This window comes from Callorhinus ursinus, unplaced genomic scaffold (assembly GCF_003265705.2).
Source record: "Callorhinus ursinus isolate GAN/ISIS: 27379988/994484 unplaced genomic scaffold, GSC_fseal_2.0 scaffold32, whole genome shotgun sequence".
Lineage (NCBI taxonomy): Eukaryota > Metazoa > Chordata > Mammalia > Carnivora > Otariidae > Callorhinus > Callorhinus ursinus.
The window spans coordinates 16,426,826-16,452,015 of record NW_027397094.1 but is presented as its reverse complement, the minus strand read 5'-3'; the positions used below and the strand labels follow the sequence as shown (position 1 = coordinate 16,452,015).

The following is a 25,190-nucleotide window of genomic DNA, read 5'->3' as shown; positions in this document are numbered from 1 at the left end:
CTCCTCCCTGCAGGCCCTCTCCCTTTTATGTCTCCAAACACCTCAAAATCAGTGTGCCTGCCTTCTCAGCCCCTGCACGGCACTGCCTTCTACCCCTGCTCTCTACCGCCAATTCCAGGACGGCCCCACCAGGCATTCTGTTGCCCGAAACAACTGAGCACTCACGCCCCGTCCCCTTCCCCTCGGCACCTGTTATTGCCTTTCTGGGGGCCTTTTCTGTCTCCGGCCTGAACTATTTTGATGGTTCTCCAAGTGTACTCCCTTTTCCTAGGCTTGTGTCCTGAAATCCATCCTTACCACCAGTCCATTCATTCCTCTGTTTCCCTGCAAAAGATAAAATATGGAGCTAGGGAGAGGACGATTATCCATTTGTGAAGGTACCAAGTGCCACTGAATTGTTTAGTTTGAAATGGCTAATTTTATGCTATGTTAATTTATTTAAATTATTTTTTTTATTTTAAAAGAGAATTATTTTTAAAATTATTTTTATTATTTTTTTTATTTTTTATTGTTATGTTAATCACCATATATTACATCATTAGTTTTTGGTGCTATTTTTATTATTTTTAATTTTTTTTTTTTTTTAAAAGAGAAGCTTCATGTAATTTAGGAAGTTGGGACTCTAGCATCCTACCCTCTCATCTTCTGGGCCTCATCCTAAAGCATCACATTCTCCTCTGCAAAGGATAAATATTATTTATCACATAGATGCCATTCTTTTTCAACGTGCTTGCTTAAGGGGTCAAATTAGAATTCCCTGAGGACAGACACTGACTTATTCATCCCCATCCCCAGGCCTAGCTCACAGCCAACATTTTGTTCTCTTTACAAAGAGATGTGGTACGCCTTCGGAATAAAGAGAGTTCCAGTGTGAGGTCATTGAGTTCACTAGTTATCCTTTGATACTTTGGAGAGTTTTGTCCCAGTAACCTGTATCTCTGATATAGTCTGAATGGTTACTTCAACATAATCTTGTATTTTTACTTTGTATATTACTTTGTAGTAGCATGGAGCAAGCAGATGAAGTGCTGCAGCAATCTGCTGAAAGAAACTGCCAAATATCTATGCTAGCACACTAGTTCCTGGGCAACAACTTATTTTAGAGAATTTGGCTGTAAGCTTATTAACAAATCAAATGGAAAGGTGAGATGCTATCCTAGAGAGCCTATTCTCTTTCTTTTTGAATTTCCAGTCATTGAAGTTGTCTAAATAGGATCATTTATCTATTTATGTTGGAAGATAAATTATGTCAATTTAAATGAGAAAGAAAATGTAACATTTTTGAGCTATCCGTCCATTTGGAACTAGTCATAGCAGTTTGAGTGAATAGAGTTCTGGCTTTTCTTCAGAGTCGTACCCCTGCTTCCCCTTTCTTTCTAGCTTTCCAAGGAATCCCTTCAATCCGTCGATGTCCTCCAAGAGGAAGTTTGTGAGATTTTGGATGAAATGAGCCACAAACTGCGTCTGGGAGCCATCCGGTTTTTTGCCTTTGCCCTGAGCAAAATATTTAAACAGATTTTCTCCAAGGTGTGTGTAAATGAAGAAGGTATTCAGAAAGTGAGTACTGCTTGTTTAAAAACAACCTCTTCTACCCCTCACGACTTAATCAGCTCCAAGACCTGTCATTCTGCACTAAATGAGCAGGCCCTCGTCAGCAGGCGTCCAGGCTGCTTTGCTTCTCTGGAGGGTGATGTTTTTTGCTTTCAGACCTACAGACCTCAGACTAATTCACTTAGTCAGGTAAGACTTACAGACAAACTTCATGCCAGATGTCCGCAAAGCTACAGAAGTAATACCAAGAATTTCTGCATATGATCCACCTGGGTCCCCTTACAACATTTCCTTTATCCTCTCCTCCATACTCTGCTGTGTTTTTCCCATAAACAAGGACATTCCCTTATGGTGCAATTATCAAAATAAGCAAATTGACATTGATACAGCACTAATACACAGTAATGCAGACCTCATTCGTATCTCATTGATCACCCCAGTTATATCTTGTGTAGCAAAAGAAATCCTACATCATGTGTTGCATTCAGCTTCCATATCTCTTTAGACTCTTTTAATCTGGAACAATTCCTTAGTCTTTGTGTTTCTTTCTTTTTTTTTTTTTAAGATTTTATTTATTTATCCATAAGAGGCAGAGGGAGAAGCAGGCTCCCCGCTGAGCAGGGAGCCCGAGGCGGGACTCGATCCCAGGACCCTGGGATCATGACCTGAGCCGAAGGCAGACACGTAACCATCTGAGCCACCCAGGCGCACAGTCTTTGTGTTTCATACTAGTTTTGAAAAAAAAAAACAAAAAACAAAAAAACGGACCAGTCATTTTATAGCATGTCTGGATTTGGATTTGAGTGTTGTTTTCTCAGGATTAGACTCACAGTTGTAGGGCTTGGGCAGGAGACAACATTGTATTCTTCTCAGTGCAGCAGATCGAGGAGCTCATGGTGGCTGTCTGTCCCCTTACTGGTAGTGTTCACTTTCATCATGTGGTATCAGCCGGGTTCCTCCACTGTAAAATTACCCTATTTCCCTTGGTAAAGAATAAGTATCGTGTGGAGAGATACTCTAAGGATGTTTCAGGGTCCTGGTTTCCAGGATAGTCTCCTCCACAAGTTTTCACATTGACTGATGATTTTTGCCTGAACCAGTTATTACTCAGATGATTGCCAAATGGTGATTTTTCTAATTCCATCACTCAGGAGTGATTTAACAGGCGTGTTATAGTCTGCTTTCTTCTGGAAGGAAGAGCTTTTCCTATTTTTATTCATTTTTTATTTTTAATATTGTTTTTACCCTTACTAAGAAGCTCTTACCTCCATTGGCCTTCTACATGTTTTTTAATGTTTTATTCAGTCATTTATTTTACTTTCATATATTTCTTCTGTTTTCCTCCAATGACTATTCTCTAGTTTGCTGAGTTACTCTCTGGCTCTCTTGAGAGAGAGCCAGAGAGCCCCCCTGTTGGGGGGGGTGCCTGGGTGGCTCAGTCAGTTGAACATCCAACTCTTGGTTTCGACTGGGGTCATGATCTCATGGGTCATGAGATTAAGCCCTGCATCGGGCTCCACGCTCATTAGGGAGTCTGCTTGAGATTCTTTCCCTCTGCGCACGCCCCCATGCGTGCTCATGCACTCTCTCACTCTCTCAAAGAAATAAATAAATCTTAAAAAATAAAAATGTTTGATACAGCCATCGAGAGAATGTTGACTGGCCACGTCTTCTTAACTGATCACACATTACCTTGCCTTGGTGAATTATATTTAGATTTTTTAAAAACAGATAACACATTGATCCAGGTGAATATTTTTGAGGCTGATAGCCTATGGAATATATCTGGAAGCTCAGATTCCTTCTAAGGGCACCCATTCTTCCTGGCGGCAAGTCCAGTGTATAAATAGAGAAATACCATACCTCGCATTTGTCCAATTTGTTTTTATTAATCTACCTGAGAGACACTTTGTTCTCTCTTACTGCACACAACCAGTCTAGCGCATTGGATAACAGCTGACTTTTTAATTCAGACTCAGTTCAGTTCCATCTGCAGCTTGGCCGTCGATCAGATGCGTGACCCATGTCGCAAATGAGGAACCTAATGCTTAGGCCTTATTTACAAATATGTCGTATTAAACAATGCACGTAAAATGCTTAGTATGTAAAATGCTTAATAGGGTGCCCAGCTAATATGTTGGTGATCATCCCTGTTATTATTAGGATCTATAAAATGTACATTTTTAATCTTGCATTATGTGAGGTTAACTAAAACTCTGAGATAAGTTTTCTGTGTGTAGTAGGGGAGGCAGGAAGACGTTATTATCCTTAGTACTCCCTCTATACCTATACCCATTTTTCCATTTTCTGATGTGACATGTGATTTTAATAATAGGAAAACAGAAAGTATTCAAACCGTAACATTTCTTTTAAAGCTACAACGAGCCATCCAAGAGCACCCCGTTGTCCTGCTGCCCAGTCATCGAAGCTACATTGACTTTCTGATGTTGTCTTTTCTCTTATACAACTATGATTTACCGGTACCAGTCATAGCTGCAGGAACAGGTACGTATTGTTTTGTTTTAATTATAAAAATGAAAATAGTCACTGAAACGATTTTCGCAGTGATGGAGGTACTTGAGGATGAGGATGCAGACCCCCTCCCCCTCCTGCCATCTGACCCCGGTGTCCGGTAGTTGGGGTTAAGTCTCTCCGTGCCGTCCTCACTGCAGATGGAAACAAGCATGTGTGCACAGGGGCGTTTCGGTTTAGGTTTGAAAAATGAGATGCCACCATATGTGTGCCCTGCCTTTGCTTTTTTTATCTGATAATTTATCAGTGGTTTATCTCTAAGGTCAGTAAAAATTTTTTTACATATTTTTTAATTATGGTAAAAGACACAAAACATAACATTTACCGCCGTAACCATCTTTAAGCCCGTAGTTCAGTGGTATTAAGTACATTCACATTGTTGCGTATCCCTCACCGCCTTCCGTCCACAGAACTCCACCCACTTTTCATCTCGGCAGACCTGAAATTCTGTCCCCATTCAACACTAACTCCTCATTCTGGTCTCCCGCCGGCTGCTGGCCACCACCATTCTACTTCCTGTCTGTAGGAATTTGGCTCCTCTAGATACCTCATATGCGTGGAATCCTACAGGATTTGTCCTTTCATGACTGGTTTCTTTCACTCAGCATCATGTCCTCAGGGTCCATTCATGTTGCACCATGTTGCAGAATTTTCTTCCTAAAGGCCGAATCCTATTTGATTGGACGTATAGAGCACATGTTGTTTATCCATTGTTCTGTCCATGGACGCTTGGGTTGCTTCCACCTTTTGGCTATTGTGAATAATGCTGCTATGACCATAGGTGTACAGACATCTGCTTGAGTCTCTGCAGATGTTTGAGTCTTCCGGATATATTGCCAGAAGTAGAATTGCTGGATTATGTGCTAATTTTTTAAAAATTTTTTGAAGACCATATTGTCTTCCATAGTGGCTGCACCATTTTACATCCCATCAGCACAGTACACAATGGTCCAGTTTCTCTGCATCCAACATTTATTTTCTTGTAGTTTTTGTTTTTTTAAGATTTTATTTATTTGTCAGAACACAAACAGGGGGAGTGGCAGACAGAGGGAGAAGCGGGCTCCCCGCTGAGCAAGGAGCCCAATGCAGGACTCAATCCCAGGACCCTGGGATCATGACCTGAGCCAAAGGCAGACACCTAACCAACTGAGTCACCTAGGCATTCCTGGGGTTTTCTTGTTTTGCTTTTCTGTTTTTTAATAATAGCCATCCTAATGGGTAGGACGTGGTATCTCAGTGTGATTTTGATTTGCATTTCCCTGGTGACTAACATTGTTGATCATCTTTTCATGTACTTTTTGACCATTTCTGTATCTTTTTTGGAAGAGTATCTATTCAAGTCTTTTGCCTATTTTTGAATTGGGTTTTTTGTTGTTGTTCTTGAGTTGTAGGAGTTCTTTATATATTATCGATAATAACCCCTTATCAGATACATGATCTGCAAATGTTTTTTCCCTTCTCACATCAAATTTCTCCCAAAGTTGACTTTGCACTCTATCAATGGATCCTTTGATGCACAGAAGCTTTTCATTGTGATATAGCCCAATTTCTTTGTCAGTTTCTTTTGTTCTCTGTGCGTTCAGTGTCCTATCCAGGAAATCATTGCCACATTTAATATCATGAAGTTTTACCTCTGTGTTTTCTTCTAAGAATTTTATAGTTTTAGGTCTTACATTTAGGCCTTTGATCCATTTTGAGTTAATTTGGATACAGTGTAAGATGAAGGCCCAACTTCATATCTAACATTATAATATTCAGCAGGGTAGGTGAATATTACGGCCAACCGTAATTCGGTAGTTTTGTGGTTGCAGTTTGACAATATATTCTCATATTGGTGCTTTTATTTCTGGAGGACTGATTCCTAAAAGCAGGATTGCTAACGCAAATCACTATTTATCTTCTCCCTTTGGAGGGAGCCAGCAAAGTTGGGATTCAGGCGTACACCTTGGTTAATAAATGCAGTAAAGAGTGAGGTAAAAATTGCCAGGGACTTAAGTACTTTAAAAGCATTTTCATCTGTCCAGACATGTGAGCATTGAAAATTAAGGAAAATGGAAAAAAGGAAGGTTTTAAAACGGATGGCAGACTAAAGCATCCCAGACTTGCTTTATTTCATCTGTGCTACTAAAAGAAGGCTGATATTTTTACCTCATGGGTAAGAAAGAAAGGCGAGAGCTGGTCTGGCCAGGTGGCCAACACGGAGGACACATGCCGGTCTGTCGTCAGGCGGCATGATCACCTTACTGAGCTCATCACCGTGCCGGCCGTGGTTATAAATGCGGGGGTGCGGGGGACACACGTGGTAGCCCCCCGGTGGGCCTGCCCACGCTGTCCAAGGCTCTCCCATAATTCTGTTTGATGTCTCTTCCGGATTTTCAGCTCGGGAAGTATGATTAGTGATCATCATAGCAGTGGCTTCCATACGTGAACTCTTTCGTCACAGAATGTGAGTTTAGGTATTTATAGAAAGTTTCAAGATCTGCAAATAAAGATGAAGCCCTTCTCTATTTATTGTTTAGACTTCCTGGGAATGAAGATGGTCGGGGAGTTGCTGCGGATGTCGGGCGCCTTCTTCATGCGGCGCACCTTTGGTGGCAATAAACTCTACTGGGCGGTGTTCTCTGAATACGTGAAAACCATGTTGCGGGTAAAGGCAGAGAACTTCCGAGTACTTTCAGGCTGCATTTCCTTTTCACTCGAGCTTGAGCTTGCCGTAGGATCGGACTTAAATTCTTCACCCCCGAATGGCCCGCTCGGCTTCTTGTCCCCGTGAAGGAATATGCATGACCTCCCCGGTCTGTTTGCCCTGTGCGGCTCTCTTACCTGGGTGCGCTGTGCGCAGTGTTTGCTCAGGAGGCCGGGGTGCGGTGCGGGGGCAGCTTGGGGAAAGGAATCAAAAGAAGCGTTTCTCACTTTGAGAGTAGGCAATGGGTTTTGTGTTTTGTTTTGTTTGTTTGTGTTTTCTCTTTAAAGAATGGTTATGCTCCTGTTGAATTTTTCCTCGAAGGGACAAGAAGTCGCTCTGCCAAGACATTGACTCCGAAATTTGGTAGGTCCTTTAGAGATTGAAAGAAGAATACAAACCCAGAAGGTGTGGTGTCATCGGAGCTGCTAAATACAGCTTGACACTGTTTTTTTTTTTTGCAAGATATTTTTTTCTTTATAAGTGTAACTGTTTCTTTAAGTTGTAACTGTTTATATTTATGGGCTTAGGATATAATGTACGCTTCAGTATCTTCCTGTTTATGTATTCTCGTTTCACTGCATACAGAAAACCATTTCTCCCTGTTGACAGGTCTTCTGAATATTGTGATGGAACCATTTTTTAAAAGAGAAGTTTTTGATACCTACCTTGTTCCAATCAGCATCAGTTACGATAAGATATTGGAAGAAATGCTTTACGTGTATGAGCTTCTAGGGGTTCCTAAGCCGAAAGAATCTACAACTGTACGTAAAGGATAACCAACTTGATTTTACTTGAATTTAGAGAAAATGCTGGTTTATACACCAACTCCTTTCTGAACTTACTCTTCTTTGTTTCATTTCCTCTGTTATTAGGGATTGTTGAAAGCCAGGAAGGTTCTCTCTGAAAATTTTGGAACTATCCATGTATACTTTGGAGACCCTGTGTCACTTCGATCTCTGGCGGCTGGGAGGTTGAGTCGGAGCCCATATAACTTGGTTCCAAGGTGCAAGGCCTGTGTTTTCATAACTGACATAGAAATAAGGATGAAAATCTGGAGGTGTGGTTGTGTTTCTTGAGTTGACCCCTTCTAGGACTGAAATTTGGTTATCTGAGACCACGTATCAGGGAAGCAGAAAGCTTCAGTTAAAGAATTACGTTTGCAGGGCACCTGGCTGGCTCAGTCGATGGAGCGTTTGACTCTTGATCTCAGGATTATGAGTTTGAGCCCTACGCTGGGTGTGGAGATTACTTAAAAGTTAAAAAAAAAAAAAAATTAAGAGGAGAATTATGTTTGCCAAAGAAAACGGTTAGCTGCAGGGTATATATGTCAAATACACAGAGTCAGACAGTGCTGCTCATTCTTCTCAGGGGAACCAGTTCTCTACCACCTGTAGTATACTCCAGCGCCTAGTACCCTACCCGTTCTGTGTGGGGGAGAGTTGCTGAGCACTACTGGTAGGTCAGCCAAAGTGTGTGGTAGGTCTTCTTTTTGATCCTAGAAGGGATTATATGATAACAATGAATGGGATTGAGTCCCTCTCCTCAGGGTTACAGTTTTGTTTTGTTTTTTAAGATTTTATTTATTTATTTATTTGAGAAAGAGAGAAAGTGGGAGGGTGGGGGCAGGAAGGAAAGGAAGAGGGACAAGCAGACTCTGTGCTGAGTGCAGAGCCCGACTCGGGGCTCCATCCCACGACCCTGAGATCATGACCGGAGCCGAGACCAAGAGTCAGACGCTTCACCCACTGGGCCACCCAGGCGTCCCCAGAAGGTTGTAGTTTTATGGGCACAGAAATGTATTAGGTCCTTTCAGGATGCAGGTACAGACACACACTTGGGTTTTCTTAATTTGGAGAAATACACCTGGGGAAGTAAGGGAGACAAACCATCTGCTCAGCCAGGCTTCCCGTGATTACAACATCATTCATAATTTATTGCGCCAGTGGGCCCACGGCCGCCTGTGTGCGTCACTAGCAGCTTCATTAGCTCTCAAGCCGGTGTTAGGTTTTTGCTGCCACAGGCTTTCCCTCTCTAGATCTCAGATCGGGTTGGCCGGTTGTTCTCTCATCGGCCCTAGCTTTCACGTGAAGCCACCTTACCGTGTGGCTGCTTTGGGTCCTGTGCATGTCCCTGCTTCATCTGCTCCGTACAGCCTCCTGATACCATCTGACTCCCAGTTTGCTGATCCGTGCCTGAAGAGTCTGTCAGCTGAGGATCGTGGCAGTACTTGGCAGGTGACCTTGAGCTGCTTAGAAGGGCAGTGTAGCCGCCAGGCAAACCGGCTAGCCTGTCCGGCGCAGACACGAGCAGTTACCATGTGACCTGGTACGCGTGTTCTGGGAGACAGGTGTTCAAAGCACAGTGGATTCTGAGAGGACCGAGTAGTTCCGTCTACTGGGGGAGGCCCCTGCTTTCACAGGGGAAGTGATAGGTCTCTTTGTAAGGCAGCAGAGGGGGTTTTTTGCCCAGAACCGGGAAGAACAGGACTCTGCCCCCTTGGACAGGCTGCGCTGTAGTGAAGTAAAGGTATGTTCCTGCACTGTGACCTGAGAGAATTTGGTTGGCAGAAAGTACGAGAAGCCTTCTCAAGGGTCTGTCTTCTCCCACGCCCCACCCTCCCTTCACATTAGTGTAGGTAGCAGAGCTGTAATTTGTTCTTCTCTGTTCTTCCTTGTAGGTATATTCCTCAGAAACAGTCAGAGGACATGCATGCCTTTGTCACTGAAGTTGCCTATAAAATGCAGCTTCTGCAGATTCAAAACCTGGTTCTGAGCCCCTGGGCCCTAACGGTTGCGGTTCTGCTTCAGAACCGGCCATCCATGGACTTCGATGCTCTGGTGGAGAAGACTTTATGGCTCAAAGGCTTAACCCAGGCCTTCGGGGGCTTTCTCACTTGGCCCGGTACGTATGTGGGACGTACATGATGAGAGTGCTTGCTTTTTATTTCTTACTCTGGAAGAATTCTAGCCTAAGCATGAAAAACCCTATGCAGGATGCAGAGCAAAGCTTTGCTCAGAGAGAAAGAAAACTTTATTTGTTTCCATCACTCTGGGACATTGTACAGCATGGTGATTACTCGACAGTAGTTGTTTACGCGTCACTTCTTGTGAGACTCTGAGTATCTGGAGAACGAGAACACGGTCTCCTTGGCCCCCAGCGGAGTGGAGAGTAAATGAATATTCTTGTCCTCCACGTATTCCTTCCTCCATACCACCTCTTTATTTTCATTTTTTCAAAATTTTTGTTATCGAAATGTAGTTGGCATAGCACGTTCTATTTGTTTCTGGTGTGCCGCGTTTATTCGACAGTTCCGTACACGGCTCAGTGCCCACCATGATCAGGGTAGTACACCCACCTCCTTTTATAGGGGTGTACTTTTATAAGTACACCTTGTAGGGGCGCCTGGGTGGCTCAGTCGTTCAGCGTCTGCCTTCGGCTCAGGTCATGCTCCCAGGGCCCTGGGATCGAGCCCCGCATCGGGCTCCCTGCTCCGCGGGAGGCCTGCTTCTCCCTCTCCCACTCCCCCTGCTTGTGTTCCCTCTCTCGCTGTGTGTCTCTCTATCTCTCAAATAAATAAATAAAATCTTTAAAAAAATAAAAAAATAAATAAACCACCTTATATTCGCAATCCATTTGCCTCACTGCATCGTAAGGATTGAAGGGCTGGTCTTGTAGAATTTTATACGATTCTCTGAAAATAACAACTTTGTAAAAACCTCATTAGAGTTGTAAATACTATGCCGGGAGTTTGGGATGTTATATGACAAGTGTTGGCTTTAGTTGTTTTCATTCTCTTTGAGTTAAAATTGCAGAGACCACCGTTGGAAATGGAGTCCATTTATACTCAGCTACCTGCTGTTCACTCATTAAACCTCTTGAGTCTAGTCGGTGCTGGTAACTGCCAGGGATGCAAAGATGAACAGGCTGCAGCCCCTGTGCTGGAGGTTCTCCTGGCTTGTGGGAGGGGGGGTGTCCAGTGAAGTAAACGCAGAGAGCTATGGACAGGGGCACCTGGGTGGCTCAGTCGGTTGTCGGTTAAGCGTCTGCCTTCAGCTCCGGTCATGATCAGCGGGGAGTCTGCTTGTCCTTCTCCCTCTGCCGCTCCCCCTACTCATGCTTTCTCTCTCTCTTTTTATTTTAAGATTTTATTTATTTATTTGAGAGAGAGTGAGAACAAGCAAGAGGGAGGGGGAGAGGGGGAGAGAGAAAGAAGCAGACTCCCCGCGGAGCAGGGAGCCTGACGTGGGGCTTAATCCCGGGACCCTGAGATCATGACCTGAGCCGAAGGCAGACGCTTAACCGACTGAGCCACCCAGGCGCCACCCCCCACCCCCACTCTCTCTCAAATAAATAAATAAATAAATACAATCTTTAAAAAAAAAAAAAAAAAGGAGCTATAGACAGACTGCAGAGGGTTGCTGAGAGTTCTGTGTAGGGAAGGGCCCCTGCTCCGGGAAGGACTTTGGATGTCAGGTTCCATCTTGACGGAAAAGTAAGAGCCGTTCAGGAAGATGAGTGGGCGAGGGATTGCTAACGTAGGAGCAGATTTTAAGCAGGGGAGCATGACTGAAAACAGCTGTAGAAAACAGCCCGTGTCATTCTTAAAGGTGGGCCACTGTCGGGGGGTTGGGGGGAAGACCAGAGGCAGGGAGACGGACCGGAAGGCTGCTGGGCCTCAGTGAGAAGGACACGAGCCTCCACCGAGGCCGTGACAGAGCCACAGAGGAGCTACGAGGCGTTTAGGCAGAACTGCTAGCAGAAGGGGCCATCGAATAGGACGGTGGTCATCAAGGGGGAAATGAAGATGACTCAGACACGTGTCCTGGTATTTTCACGGTCTCGTGGGAGGCGAAGGACATGTTGAGTGTGATTCAGGTGGAAAACCCTGAGAAAAGAATAGGTAGAGTGCTAACTCCTGTTGGCCCCCGAGAGCATGTGAGAACACAGGCACCTCTTTCCAAGTGGTTTCCTTTTTCAAGGTGGGATGAATAGGTGGCCAGTCCATGGCTAAGAGTCCCTGTTCAGCAACTAGAATAACTTGTTACCATGTTGGTATCTAAGTAACAGAATCGTGGAGATGATTCAGTACATTTCCTAATTTCAGTTCCTTTCTTCTTCTTTACTGGGCTCATCCCATACTCCCAATCGTTCCCATAGCTAGAGCTCTTTATGAGACCTGTATTATCATGCCATAGCATGTTCTTTTATGTATATAACAGTATCATAGGTTACATCATTACCTCAAGCAAGCTGACACAAGGCGTGTGAGTCCAGGAGGATGTGATAGAGTCCAGAAGGAAAACCACACCCCTCAGTCGCCCCCTCCCTGAAGCATCAGCAGACCTTGCTGCCCAGCGGGAGCAGCACGCCTGGTTACATACCTCGGCAGCCAGCTCTTTGGCCCAGGGTAACAGTAAAATGATCTCCCTTACCAAGAATGTTAACTATCACCATCTCTTCATTATGTTTCTGTATTTGTAACTCCTTGGCTATCTACAGGCTAGTGTAGTGTCACTGCAGTGAGTTACCAGGATCCTGGGCCCAATCGTTTAGTTTTCTCTGATGTGGGAAAACCAGAAAATCTCCCCAGCATCCCTCTGTGCTCAGGGAAGCCTGGTGCTAGGGGAGTGCCTCTTGAGTTGCCCTTTGGTTCACCAGCAAAGTTGCAAAGCAATATTTTTGCAGTCTTGGAATTAATTGTTCTGAGCAAGGAGAATTTGTGTGTGTGTGTGTGTGTGTGTGTGTGTGTGTGTGTGTGTGTAAGTGAATGAAGCATGTTTTAATCATGAGCCTTCTTGTCTTACATTGTTAAATTCACATGGGTATGATTTTCTTCTCCTGCAACTTGCTCTTAACAATACTTCGGATACACTTGGTTCCTGAGGAAGTGTTGGTTTCCAGAGCAGGAACTGATACGTATTTCAGAATGGCTGACAAACTGGGGGTAGATTAAAAAAAAAGCGTATTAAATGTCTTTAGAGAGAGAGTTTATAGTACTTTATAAAAGTCTGTTTCACAGGGGCGCCTGGCTGGCTCAGTTGGAAGAGCGTGTGACTCTAGATCTCAGGGTCATCAGTTTGAGCCCCACATTGGACACAGAGATTACTTAAAAACAAACAAAACCCAGAACAAAATATATCTTTCCCATAGGGTATCATTACTTCAATTGGCAGAGCCCAAAGCTAGAACCTGGCGCCTGAAAGTGAATCTGCCCAGTCACTAGCATTGCTGGACACCAGGCCTAAGACACCCAGCAGAGACCCGTACCATTTCTGTGCCATCCGCTGAGTGAGTTGTCTCTGTGTGTAGATAATGAACCTGCTGAAGAAGTTATCCAGTCCAACATTCTCCTGCATTCCAACATCGCCAGCCTCGTCAAAGACCAGGTGGTTCTGAATATGGACTCCGGAGACTCCGAAGCCGTCAATGGACTTATTTTCCAGCATATCACCCTCCTCATGTGCTCGGCTTATAAGAACCAGTTGCTCAACATTTTTGTCCGCCCTTCCTTAGTAGCTATGGCACTGCAGATGACCCCCGGGTTCCGGAAAGGTAACTTACGGGAATGTGGTCTTGAGCTTTGGAAGAGACCCGGACATTCAGCTCCCTATAGGGAGCAACACTTGAAGCCTTAGAATGCTCAGCCACATGTGTGCACCCCAGACAGCAGCAAAGAAGGGGGCCTGTACACTCTGAAGAAGTTAGGTTGGTGCCAACACATGGCCCTCTGCTTCCAATTTGGGAATGGAAAGGGACCTAAGAAATTAACCTGAACCTCTCCTTTTATAAATAAGGGAAGGAAGGCCTGGCAAGTTACATAATTCTCTAAGCAGGGGTCTGGGCCTAGAGCACAGCTCTCCATCTCCTGGCCTGAGGCCCTTTCTCCCTCGTTTGGCAGCACCAGGCGGGGTGGGTAAACAGTCCAACAGTGCAGGAGTGCCTTCTAGATACACAGTCAGTCGTGTTCTAGTGGCAGTGAGGAGTGGAACAATGAACAACACCGTTTTGTTCCCAGGAACCTGTTGTCAAGGTCAGGGGTGTTCTACCCCAGCTCTGCTGGAGTTACTGGAGGGTGAGCCCCACCCCCAAAGGTGCTGATTCAGTTGGTCCGGAGTGTGGGCCAGACACTGATGCTCTTGTTTTTGTTTTTCAAAGCTCCACAGATAATTCTAAGGAAAAGTCAGACTTAGACCTTTAGCCTTGGAAGGAACCTTACGTCTTGTGTCCATGCCCTCATTTGTGAATGAGGAAACGGGCCTGGAGAAGTCAGTTTAGTTCAAGACACAGAACACTCAAATGTTGGTCTTAGTTCTGAGGTTTCTTACATCAGAGTTCATTCACAACTAAGGGGTACATGCGTGGTCTTCTAGTGTTGGGACCACCCTGAAATTGGAGGCAACACTTCGTGTCCACACATCCGTATATCTTCTAATGAGAAAGTTCATAGCATGTGTCAGAAAAATGAAGAAACCTCTGTAGTTAATGGGCAAGGGAGACCTCTGTGTCTGGAGAATGAGACAGTGTTTTCTTTTGTGTGCTGGTGTATCCTAGTGCTAAAGATACGGCAGAGGCAACAGGAGGTAGGACTAGAGAAGGCGTTGAAGTAATTCATTCCTTTCCTTCTCCACTAGGGAGCCCTGGGCAGGGGTACGTGAGGTACCCTAGCTTTTAAGAAATGTAGCCTCGCGCTCATCAGCACACTGACTGGGTAGAGGCCTGGTTGTGATTCGGATTCAGCTGTTGGCACTGCTAAACTATAAAATTTGGAAGGCCAAATAGCTTCCTTTGGGGGCCTGAATTCTCGTCCCTGGCATTGAGTAATATGTCTTTGGAGTTAAGTGCGTTTTGGAGAGTCGTGGACTTCTTGGTACTTCCTGAAAGTTTAAAAACCAGCGTTGTAATTGGATGTAATTAATTTATTTCCAGAGGATGTCTACAGTGGCTTTCACTTCCTGCTCAGTGTTTTTTCAGATGAGTTCATCTTCCTTCCGGGAAACGCACTAAAGGTAAATCTTTACAGCCAAAGAGCACAAGTGTGTTCACAGTGTGAGTTCTGGACGTGGTAGGCTTGGATTCACGCGTGTGACTTCCCTTTCTCCAAGGCTACACGCAGCAGAAATAACGAGACTCTTGGACACTCACAGTTCTGTGAGCTCTATTTTGATTCTTGGTCAAGTTTAATCAATAAAGTAGGGATTATTTGGCAAGAAGAGAGTCATTCTTTAAACCTTGAGTGCAGCCATTGTAAATAAATCAACACTGTTTTGTTAAAAATTTACCAACCGGTACACATTTTCCCGTTAAGAACTTGTTGGAACGTGTCGGACCTTTTGCTTTGAGATTAGAGAGCAATGGTCTTGCCTGATGGCGTAGATAGTTTGTCAGGGATAGAGCCTCCAGAGCTGGACCTCCGGTTAGCTGGGGCAGGGGGTGTACCAGGACAGACAGAAGGTGGTCAGGTTTCTGTACGCTGTGCCAAGGAGCCCAGGTTTTACTCCGTTGAGAATGAGGTCAGCAGTTTTCTGAGCATAAGCATAATTCCACATATTTTTAGGACCTGCTATATGCACTTCCTATGTAAATTTAAGGAATGTGGCTATGCAAAGTGAGAAAATCCACCACCCGGGTCATGATTTCTAAGGCTCATGAGTCTTGTGTGTGTTTGCTGTGTTTGGGGTTCAACATTTTGAGTATTGGAACACATGCTTCTCTGGCTGCTATCTAACAACCAGAACCTTCTGGAAGGGTTGTGGAATTAGCTGGTGTTCTCTCGTTCTGAGGGCACATGCTGCGTTTACTGAGACCAGCAGTGTACCCATTAACCTAAATTAGTGGATGCTCCCTGTCTTCTCCCCTCCCTTCCCAGGACTTTGAAGAAGGCTGTTACCTGCTTTGTAAAAATGAGACAATACAAGTGACGACAAGGGACATCCTAGTTACAGAGAAAGGAAATACCGTGGTAGAATTTTTAATAGGTCTCTTTAAACCTTTTGTGGAATGTTATCAGGTATGTAACTCTTTGGCAAGTTCTCCTTCATCCTCCTGTATCCAGTATAACTAAGACCTCCCACCCTGTGTTTGCTCCTGGTCCGAAAGGCAAGCCTCTTCCCCAGGTGAATGGTGGAACTAGAGAGATTGCTCAGTAGGATGAAAGATTCACCTCTCAGGTGAAGACCTTGCTCCGCTAGAGGGGTCCCTTACAGACCCGAGAGGGTAACAGCTTCAGGATGCCCGGAACCACACTTAGACCCAAGCGCCGTCATGCTGTACCCTTACAGCTTTTCTCATAGCTCGGCGTTTGAAACATCGTGGGCACTCGCTGAATGCAAGATTGGAATGATATGTCATGTCAGTGATATGTATCACTAAAGGCCAATGGAAGGGGAAGAAAAGGTTCAAGTGCAAGTGTCCGAGTTTGTCAGAGCTCTAAGAAGTGGTTAAAACAGAGGGGACGGTAGAGATGCCCAGCAGGAATGGTGCCAGGATTCAAAGGGACGGGGGGTCTGCAGTGGAACCCCTCAGAGGGGCCATACATATTTGCCAGAAGAGGACTCTGGCTCTGGCTCTGGCTCTGAGCATGGGTTAGCAGCCCCCGGGACTGACGTCCTGGCGGGGGGGTGCTCTGACCGATGACAGAGCCCCTGTGCCAAGTCCAGCACTGAGTGGGTATCTGAGAAATGCTCCTTCTGCCCATAAGCACCTTTCTGTGGTACAAGTCATCAAGCATTTGGGGGCCTAACAAACTCTTAGGTGTTTTTAGGGAGAAAGCAGTTACACAAAATCTGGCCCCTCTCTTCCTGAGCAGCATACGATCTGTTAAGCTGATGGTAATTCACTCAACTTGAAACCCGTGAAAGTGAGAAAATGTATTTTAATAAATGTCAATACTATTTCAGACTTTTTTTCTGATTATAAGCAGTGAGTGATACAAAGTCCAGAGGGACCGCCTAAGAATTCTGTAGCTTTTCTGGACAAACCCTGGAGAGTCTTTATTCTGCTCTGACATCATGTAGCTTTCGGTCAAGGGGGGGGCCAGGTGGCATCAGTCGCTGCTGCAGTGTATTTGGCTGCCTTTTCTCTTTGTTCTCCTCACCCTTTCTGTTAAAATCAGATAATTTGCAAATACCTCTTGAATGAAGAAGAAGACTGCTTCACTGAGAAACAGTACTTGGCTGGAGTTCGAAAATTCACCAGTCAGCTTCTTGATCAAGGTTAGTCATACCTCTGTGGGTGGTGACTTTTTGTAGTTGGGAACAAAAAGGGGTCCTCTGACTCTTTTCTCCCTGTGCCGTAGGTACCTCGCAGTGTTACGATGTCTTGTCTTGCGACGTACAGAAAAATGCCTTAGCAGCTTTTGTGAGGCTGGGTGTGGTAGAGAAGAAGAAAGTGTAAGTACTGTGCACGGGGCTGGAGGGGCAGTGACCGCTAACAGTTGCTGAGCACCGAATGCAGACAAAGTCCCCGAAACAGGATATCGTGCTTCATTCATCCATCTCCTGATGAGTTATGTCAGCAGGAGTTACTGTGCGAATTTTACGTAGTTACGAATGAAAATGGTATTGAAGCAAAGAAAGAAGGTATTTTAGGCTAACATTTTGGCCTTGACCTAATATTGAAATGTATAGGTGAATTATAAGAAAGATTTTGGGGGAGTGTAATAGAGTGTGTGTGTGCGCGCACTTATATATACACACAAACATACACGTATAATACATAAAGACACACATATGTGTATGTGCAGATAGCTGTTTCCTCTTCTGAGTGAATGAATGTAAGAGTGACCAGGCTTCACGGGGAGTCTTGTAGTATGTCTCTCATGTCATCAGAAGGATGAAGCATGAAGCCAGCAAGTAGGGCAGGAGCAACGGGCTTGTCAACTACTTAAAGACTTGGCCTTGACGAACATTATCGAGAAGTAGTCTTAGAGCACCTGGCTGGCTCAGTTGGTAGAACCTGCAACTCGAGATTGCAAAAATAAATAAATAAACAAACAAACTTGAAAAGAAAAGTAGTCTTGGGACGCCTGGGTGGCTCCGTCGGTGAAGCGTCTGCCTTCGGCTCAGGTCATGATCTCGGGGTCCTGGGATCGAGTCCCGCATCGGGACTCCCTGCTCAGTGGGGAGCCTGCTTCTCCCTCTGCCTCTGCCGCTCTGCCTGCTTGTGCCCTCTCTCTCTCTCTATCCCTCTTTCTGTCAAATAAATAAAATCTTTTAAAAAAAAGAAAAAAAGTGGTCTTACTGTATAAATAATGAACCTTGACTTCCCTTACCCAAGTTTACGTAATAAGAACTTTTTGCTTTTTTTTCCTAGAAATAGTGACAGTGTATTTAATGTGAATGAACCTGCCATGACAAAATTAGAAGAAATGCTTGGTAAGTACAGTTCAGTGACACATGATGGGTTTTCACGTTGTATTTATCACCATACAGTAAAACAAGAAAGCATACTATGGCACCAAATACTTTATCAAAACGAACAACAGAGTTTTAATATAAACAGAACTATTTATATTATCTAGGTTTTTCTCAAGGACAATAAGGAGAAAGTGCAGAGAAAACACAACAAGCAGAACATGGTCAGTCTTCTACAACATAATTACCAGCGTCTAGCATAACTAATTAGGGTCTGAGATCTGGACCCTTCACATCCAGTCTTGGTGGACATGGAGAAAATACCTCTTATCTGAGTCCTCGGATTTATTCTCTTCCTCTCTACCGTTGGATCCCTGGCAAAGGGTTGGGATCAGTGTTCACAGCATATAGACTTTCTGAACTCAGAATTGGGGGTGATAGCATTCCTTGGGAGAATAATCCAACCCTTACTCTTCTCCAGACACCATCTGCTTATCAACAGATAGTCCAGCCCAGAAAGGCAGGTCATTTGTTGCAGTATGAAGAGAGAGTCAAGAGTGTGGATATAGGGAAAGAGATCTAAGGGGGCAGAGGAAGTAGCGAATATTTCTCAGGAACAACGGGGTGGTTTTAGAAGGGGAGGGGGTCAGTGTTTGAAAAACAAAATAGTTATCTGCTGATGATATTGAATAAGCACTACATTGTTGAGTGGATATTCTTGTACCTAACCCTAATTCAGTACATTTGTCAAACCTGCATGGAAGAGCTTCAGGTAGATATCTGGTGGGATGAGGGGAAACCATATGGTAAAGGAGAATGGTTGAAGTAAAAGGGTAGAAGGCAAAGGAATGGTTGACATCAGTAGGCAAGGTGGAATACTAGTTTCTTGTTGAAGAAAATATGAAGGTTGAAATCCCAGTCTTCTGTCTGAAATCTTAGAATATGTACCATTGAAACTCGATTTTGAGTTTGGTAAGAGGGGCGTATAGCTGAAACAACCCCTAAAACCCTCATTCTGTGAGGATGATGGAATTGATTTCTTAATCGCGGGTGGCAAATATAACATGGGTATGAACGTACTAGAACATACTGGACTAGAAGTCCCGAAAGCAGACTGGGTTCTGATCCTGGCTCTGCCCTGGGCCGTAAGGGGTGCAGGGGGTGGGGGCCGCTGCTGCTTCCCCTGCGGAGGGGCAGGTATCTCCACCAGTGCTCTGTCAGCCTGTGAAACCACACAAGGCTTAAACAACTGTATGCGGAAATGACTCAAGGTCATCTCATGGGCTGTCTTTTTTTCTCTTAGGTTGTAAGACACCAGTAGGAAAGCCAGCGACTGCAAAACTTTAATATTGTCAAACAGTTACAGGAAATTTGGTCACATAATGGCTGTCATCCAAGGACTCTTACTCCAACAAACAGGGCCACGAAGGAAGAGAGCCACCTGCTCGTGCTTCGTACGACAGGAGAGCCGTGGGCTCGGCAGAGAGGAGGTGACCAGTGTGTGCAGTCGGTGTAACCCTCTCCACCATGACGGTTACAGAGGCTTTTGTGTCCAACTCTGTGTGTGTTTTAAAATAAAACGGTCTTTTGGAAACATGTTTGGGAAAACAAAGCCCAGTCCTATTTCCTTTTTTTTTTTCTTTTAAGATTTTACTTATTTGACAGAGAGACCCAGCAAGAGAGGGAACACAAGCAGGGGCAGAGGGAGAGGGAGAAGCGGGCTTCCCGCCGAGCAGGGAGCCCGACGCGGGGCTCGACCCCAGGACCCCGGGATCATGACCTGAGCCACAGGCAGACGCTTAACGACGGAGCCACCCAGGCGCCCCAGCCCAGCCCTATTTCACTAAGACTTGTCAACTTACTATCACACGTATTAAACTTTTATGCTGATTCATGAATGACAGTGTGACATGGACACTGAAGGCGTGGCTGTCAGAAGCAAACCACTGTGAGGGCACACCTCCAGTTCTCGTGGCTGTCCTTCCATCCAGTGGCCTCAAACAAGTAAAAGTTTGGCAGAGTTGTGTAATAACTTAGCTAGCTTATGTAAAAGTTTGCCACCCAAGGGCCTGATCACTACAAGTGCTTTAGAGAAAGTACGTGCAACAAAGAGAAGTGATAGGCTTAAGGAAAAAAAATGGGCCTAAGAAGTCGGGAGAAGAGGGGGAGTCTGGCTGGCTCAGTCAGTAGAGCATGTGACTCTCGATCTTGCTGTCCTGAGTTCAAGCCCCACGTTGGGTGTAGAGATTACTTTAGATAAACTGTCAGGGCGCCTGCGTGGCTCAGTCAGTTAAGCGTCTGCCTTTGGCTCAGGTCATGATCCCAGGGTCCTGGGATCCAGTCCAGCATTGGGCTCCCCACTCAGCAGGGATTCTGCTTGTCCTTCTCCTCCGCCCTTCCCCCCTGCTTGTGCTTGCTCACTCTCTCAAATAAATAATCTTTTAAAAAAATGAAAATAAACCTTAAAAAATTTTCGGAAGAAAAGTTTGAAATAAGATGGGTGAACACCAAAAATTGTGACAGACAGCCACCTCTGGAAGTGATATGTAAGTCGAGCATTAAGATGAGTAGGTGCCAGCCCTCAAAGCGTGAGAGTGGGGGTCAGGGGGCAAGGTGTGCTGAGAGAATAGAGAACACAATGTCCTGGGGCTGGTTCTGGAGTACGTGAAAGGCCAGCATGGCTGAAGCAAGAGTCGTGGCAATGAAATTAAAAAGAAAGGCAGGGGTAGTAGTCCGCTTGGGCCGCCATAACTAAATACCAGACAAGGGTGGCTTACACAGCAGAAGTTTCTTTCCTCACAGTTCCGGAGGCTACAAGTCCCCAGATCAAGGTGCCAACGGGGTAGGGTTCATTCTCAGGCCTCTCTCCGGGCTTGTAGGAGGCCGCCATCTTGCTGTGAGCTCCCACAGCGGCCCTGCCTCTTTACTCCACGTAGCCCCAATTGCTCCCCAGAGGCTCCATCTCCGCAGTGATGCTGGGGGAGGGTGGCTAGGGCTTCAAGATGAGAATTTGGGGGGCCACAAGTCAGTCCATAGCAACAGGGTCAACACGGCCGGCGGCTGAGGGACTCCCGGAAAACCTTCGGACTGGAATATAAGTGCCGCGGAAAATGTTGGGAAGTTTCGGCGTGTGGTGCCAGGACTCGCTGTGTCCAGATGCGCGGAACGTGCAGTGGTTTCGCAGAGGCCAGGCTGTTTCCGCTGCTCGCGTAGATCGTGGAGCGCCGCGGCGCTAGCCCGTGCACCGGTGCCGCGGGGGCCTCCGTGCGGCTCTGCTTGTGTGGGAAGCCCGAGATCCGCGCGTGTTGATACGAAGAGTGGAGGAGTCCCCGGCAAAGGAGTTCGCGGCACGCCAGCCAGCCAGGCAGGGGCACGAAGCTGCCGCCGCGCAGGGAGAGCGCGTGAGCCCAGGGCAGCCGCGAGCCTGGGCCCCGGGCCAGGCCTTGCTGAGTAGGTGTGCCTTCGACAGAGTCGCCATACACCCAATTTCGCTTATTCGGTTTTCTCCGCGACATTCACACTATGCGTATAAAGGTTGAAGGCGGGGTCAGATGACTTGTTTACATTGAATACACTTCAAATCTGGGGGCAAAGCCTAGAGTTCTGGGTGCCCGTGCCTGTCAGCTTCTCTCCTGGCCGGCTCTGACATCAAAGCCAGCAAAGTAGAGGGGCAGGAAGGCGGGGTGCAGCAAACCCGAATGAGGCTGTGGAACAGAGGCTGCTGTGAGGAATGGACCCGTCTCTTCTAACCGTCTCAAGTAACTCAAGGAAACCTAGCGTCTTAGAGGACAGCATGCTTCCTGTGCTAATGCACTTTCAAAGCACGTATCCTGTGCCCTCCCCCGTGCCTGCACCCCATCCTGTACCCCCACGCATGCCCCTGCGCACGGCCACTTTTAAACCACACAGGTGTCCCTCCGCCCGTCCACTCCCGCCCGTCTAGAAATTCTGAAGCCACCACTGCCTTGAAGTAAAAAGGCCTGTCGCAGGTGGCTTTCCAAGAAAGTCTCCTGTCCAAACAGGATAATGTAGCAGCTAAAAATGCAAGGCCTCCGGTCCAACTGGGTTTGAAATCCAGCTCTGCCCTGTGTTCTTGTGTGATTTATTTATACTCAAAAGCCTCAGGCTCCTTATCATACAATAAGGATGCTGATAATCCCTCTTGGGCTGTGAGAAATAGGAATGCCAAGGGCACGTGGCTGGCTCAGTCCGTACAGCAGGCGACTCTTGATCTCAGGGTCCTGAGTTCAAGCCCCATGTTGGGCATAAAGCTTACGTAGAAAAGAAAAGAAAAATAGGAATGTCGGTAAAATATTTGAAACCGTCTTGGGCAATAAGCATCATCCGTTACTACTACGACTGACAGGGACAAACCCTAGTTGGCCTCTAAGAGAAGGCGAGATTGGGTGCTCTCTAGTGGGTTCCTGTGGCCCTAGGTGCTTGTGTCCTTGACCTATAACCTTGAGAGCCTGCCTCAGCCCCGCTGCTCAGCGCAACAGCATTATGCTGCCGTGCATAGCTCAGTATGTCACCCAGATACCTGCCATATCCCAAGTTTGGCTGTGCCATGGTAGAAATCACAACTTTTCCCTACATCTCTACTTCCACCAATAGAACGGGAACATTCAATTTGGGGTAGAAAATAGATATTGATGCCTGGTTTGACTTTGTTCATAGCTTTACTTGTTTTCCTAAGTTAAAATTACCAACTCTGACAGAAAGTACAAATCTCCCATCAATAGATTCAAGTGTCTTTTTTTTCTAGAACCCACTCTGGGCCTGCTACACAGCTGTCAACTGGGGATTTCCCATCACTGTCCTCTTGGCAATTCCCTTCACTTTTCTGTGTTGGATTCCCCTCTTTGGGTCCCATTTCTTCCTTTTTCAATTTTATCAATTGTTTATCAATTCTAGTGAAGTCCTGTCTTCCACTGTAAGAGAGAATAATGCTTTAGACCTCACCTGTGTAAAAATGTCTTCTTTCCACCCATAGTGGCCTGATGATTTAGCTGGGTGAATTCTAGGTTAGAAATCATTTTCCCTGAGAATTTCTTTTTTTTTTTAAACAGATTGATAGATCACTTTTATTTTATTTTTTTAAGATTTTATTTATTTATTCGAGAGAGAGAATGAGAGATAGAGAGCACGAGAGGGAAGAGGGTCAGAGGAAGAAGCAGACGCCCCACTGAGCAGGGAGCCCGATGCGGGACTCGATCCCGGGACTCCAGGATCATGACCTGAGTCGAAGGCAGTCGCTTAACCAACTGAGCCACCCAGGCGCCCTTCCCTGAGAATTTCGAAAAGCATCTCTCCCTTGTCTTCTAGTTTCTAAAGTTATTCTTCTTAAGTCAAAAGAGCGTTCTGATTCCTGAACACAACCTATTTATAGGCCTTCTCAGAAAGTCTTTAGGATCTCTTTTCTATAGTTTCTGAAATTCCAGGTGATGTGTTTGTTGTCAGTGTTTTATGTTTTGTTTTCTGTGGCTTCAACAAATGTACGATCTTAGAGTAGATGAGGTCAGAAGTCTGAAAGGAATCTCACTGGGCTAAAATCAAGGTGTCAGCTTGATCAGGAGGCTCGAGTGGGAGAATCTGTTTCCTTGCCCTTCCCAGCTCCTAGACGCCGCCCTCCTTCCTTGGCTCGGGGCTCCTTCAAATCCAGCAATGTCGGCTGGAGTCCTCATTCTGGATCTTCCTGGTTTTCTCTTCTGTCTTTCTCTCCCTCCTCCCCTTTCTTTTGAAGTAAGAGATAACTGACATAACATTATATTAGTTTCAGGTGTACAACATAATGATCTGATATCTGTATATATTGCAAAATGATCACCACAGGAAGTCTAGTTAATCTGTCACCATACAGTTACAAAAATTTTTTTTCTTGGGATGAGAACTTTCAAGATCTAATTTGTCTACTTTAAAATATGCAATGCAGTATTAACTATAGTTACCATGCTGTGTATTACATCTTCACAACATTCACTTTGTAACTGGAAATGTACACCTTTTGACGGCTTTCAGCCATTTCACCCATTGCCAAGCCCTCTCCAGACAACCACCAATCTCTTCTCTAGATCCACTGAGCTTGGTTTTTTGTTGGGTTTTTTTGGTTGTGTGTGTGTGTGGGGGGGGGTTGTTTTCTTCAATTCCACCTATTAATGAGATCATAGAGTATTTATCTTTTTCTGTTTGCCTTATTTCATTTAGCATAATGCCCTCAAGTTCTATCCATGCTGTTGCAAATGGCAGGGTTTCCTTCTTTTTAATGGCTGAATAATATATCATGTGTGTATGTACCACAACTTTTTTATCCATTCATGAATGGACACTTAGGTTGCTTCCATGTCTTGGCCATTGTAAATTATGCTGCAGTGAACATGGGGGTCCGGATGTCTTTTCAAGTTACTGTTTTCATTTCCTTCAGATAAATCCCCATAAGTGGAATTACTGGGTCGTAGGGTAGCTCTATTTTTAATATTTTGAGGAACCTCCATACTGTCTTCCACAGTGTCTGCACCAATTACACTCTCACCAACAGTGTACAAGGGTCCCTTTTCCCCACATCCTCGCCACCACTTGTTATTTCTTGGATTTTGAGAGCAGCCATTTTAATAGGTGTGAGGTGATCTCTCACTGTGGTTTTTAACTTGCTTTTCCCTGATGATGAGTGATGGTGAGCATCTTTTCATGTACTCGTTGGCCATCTGGATGGCCTCTTTGGAGAAATGTCTGTTCCAATCCCCTGATCATTTTTTAATTGGATTGTTTTTTTGCTATTGAGTTGTGTGGGTTCTTCATATATTTTGGATAGCATCCCCTTATCAGATACATGATTTGCAAATATTTTCTCCTATTCAATAGGTTGCCTTTTCATTTTGTTGGTTTGTTGTCTGTGTTTTTAAATCCTTTTTTCTGGGGGCGCCTGGGTGGCTCAGGTGGTTAAGCGTCTGACTCTTGATTTTGGCTCAGGTCACGATCTCAGGCCCATGAGACTGAGCCCCACATCAGGCTCCGTGCTCAGTGAGGAGTCTGCTTGAGATTCTCTCTCCCTCTCTCCTCATCCTTCCCCTCCC

The 25,190-nt window shown here is 45.3% G+C and overlaps 1 protein-coding gene across 5 annotated transcripts in view; it reads left to right on the top strand.

Annotated features, from left to right (window-relative positions):
- Window positions 1–19,732, top strand: part of GNPAT (glyceronephosphate O-acyltransferase) — a 33,749-nt gene extending 14,017 nt beyond the window's left edge. For 3 of the 5 annotated variants that reach the window (XM_025850823.2, XM_025850825.2, XM_025850824.2), the window contains 14 exons: window positions 1,381–1,557; window positions 3,927–4,056; window positions 6,603–6,730; window positions 7,057–7,132; window positions 7,379–7,530; window positions 7,642–7,772; window positions 9,447–9,670; window positions 13,079–13,321; window positions 14,696–14,775; window positions 15,636–15,776; window positions 16,881–16,980; window positions 17,064–17,157; window positions 18,080–18,141; window positions 19,424–19,732. In XM_025850823.2, coding sequence (XP_025706608.1) covers window positions 1,381–1,557; window positions 3,927–4,056; window positions 6,603–6,730; window positions 7,057–7,132; window positions 7,379–7,530; window positions 7,642–7,772; window positions 9,447–9,670; window positions 13,079–13,321; window positions 14,696–14,775; window positions 15,636–15,776; window positions 16,881–16,980; window positions 17,064–17,157; window positions 18,080–18,141; window positions 19,424–19,467 — 1,782 coding nt within the window. In that variant the 3' untranslated portion in view covers window positions 19,468–19,732. Of the gene's footprint in view, window positions 1–1,003; window positions 1,144–1,380; window positions 1,558–3,926; window positions 4,057–6,602; window positions 6,731–7,056; window positions 7,133–7,378; window positions 7,531–7,641; window positions 7,773–9,446; window positions 9,671–13,078; window positions 13,322–14,695; window positions 14,776–15,635; window positions 15,777–16,880; window positions 16,981–17,063; window positions 17,158–18,079; window positions 18,142–19,423 lie in introns of all 5 variants that reach the window. The other 2 variants (XM_025850827.2, XM_025850698.2) reach the window with 2 other exon arrangements.
- Window positions 19,733–25,190: the final 5,458 nt, after the last annotated feature.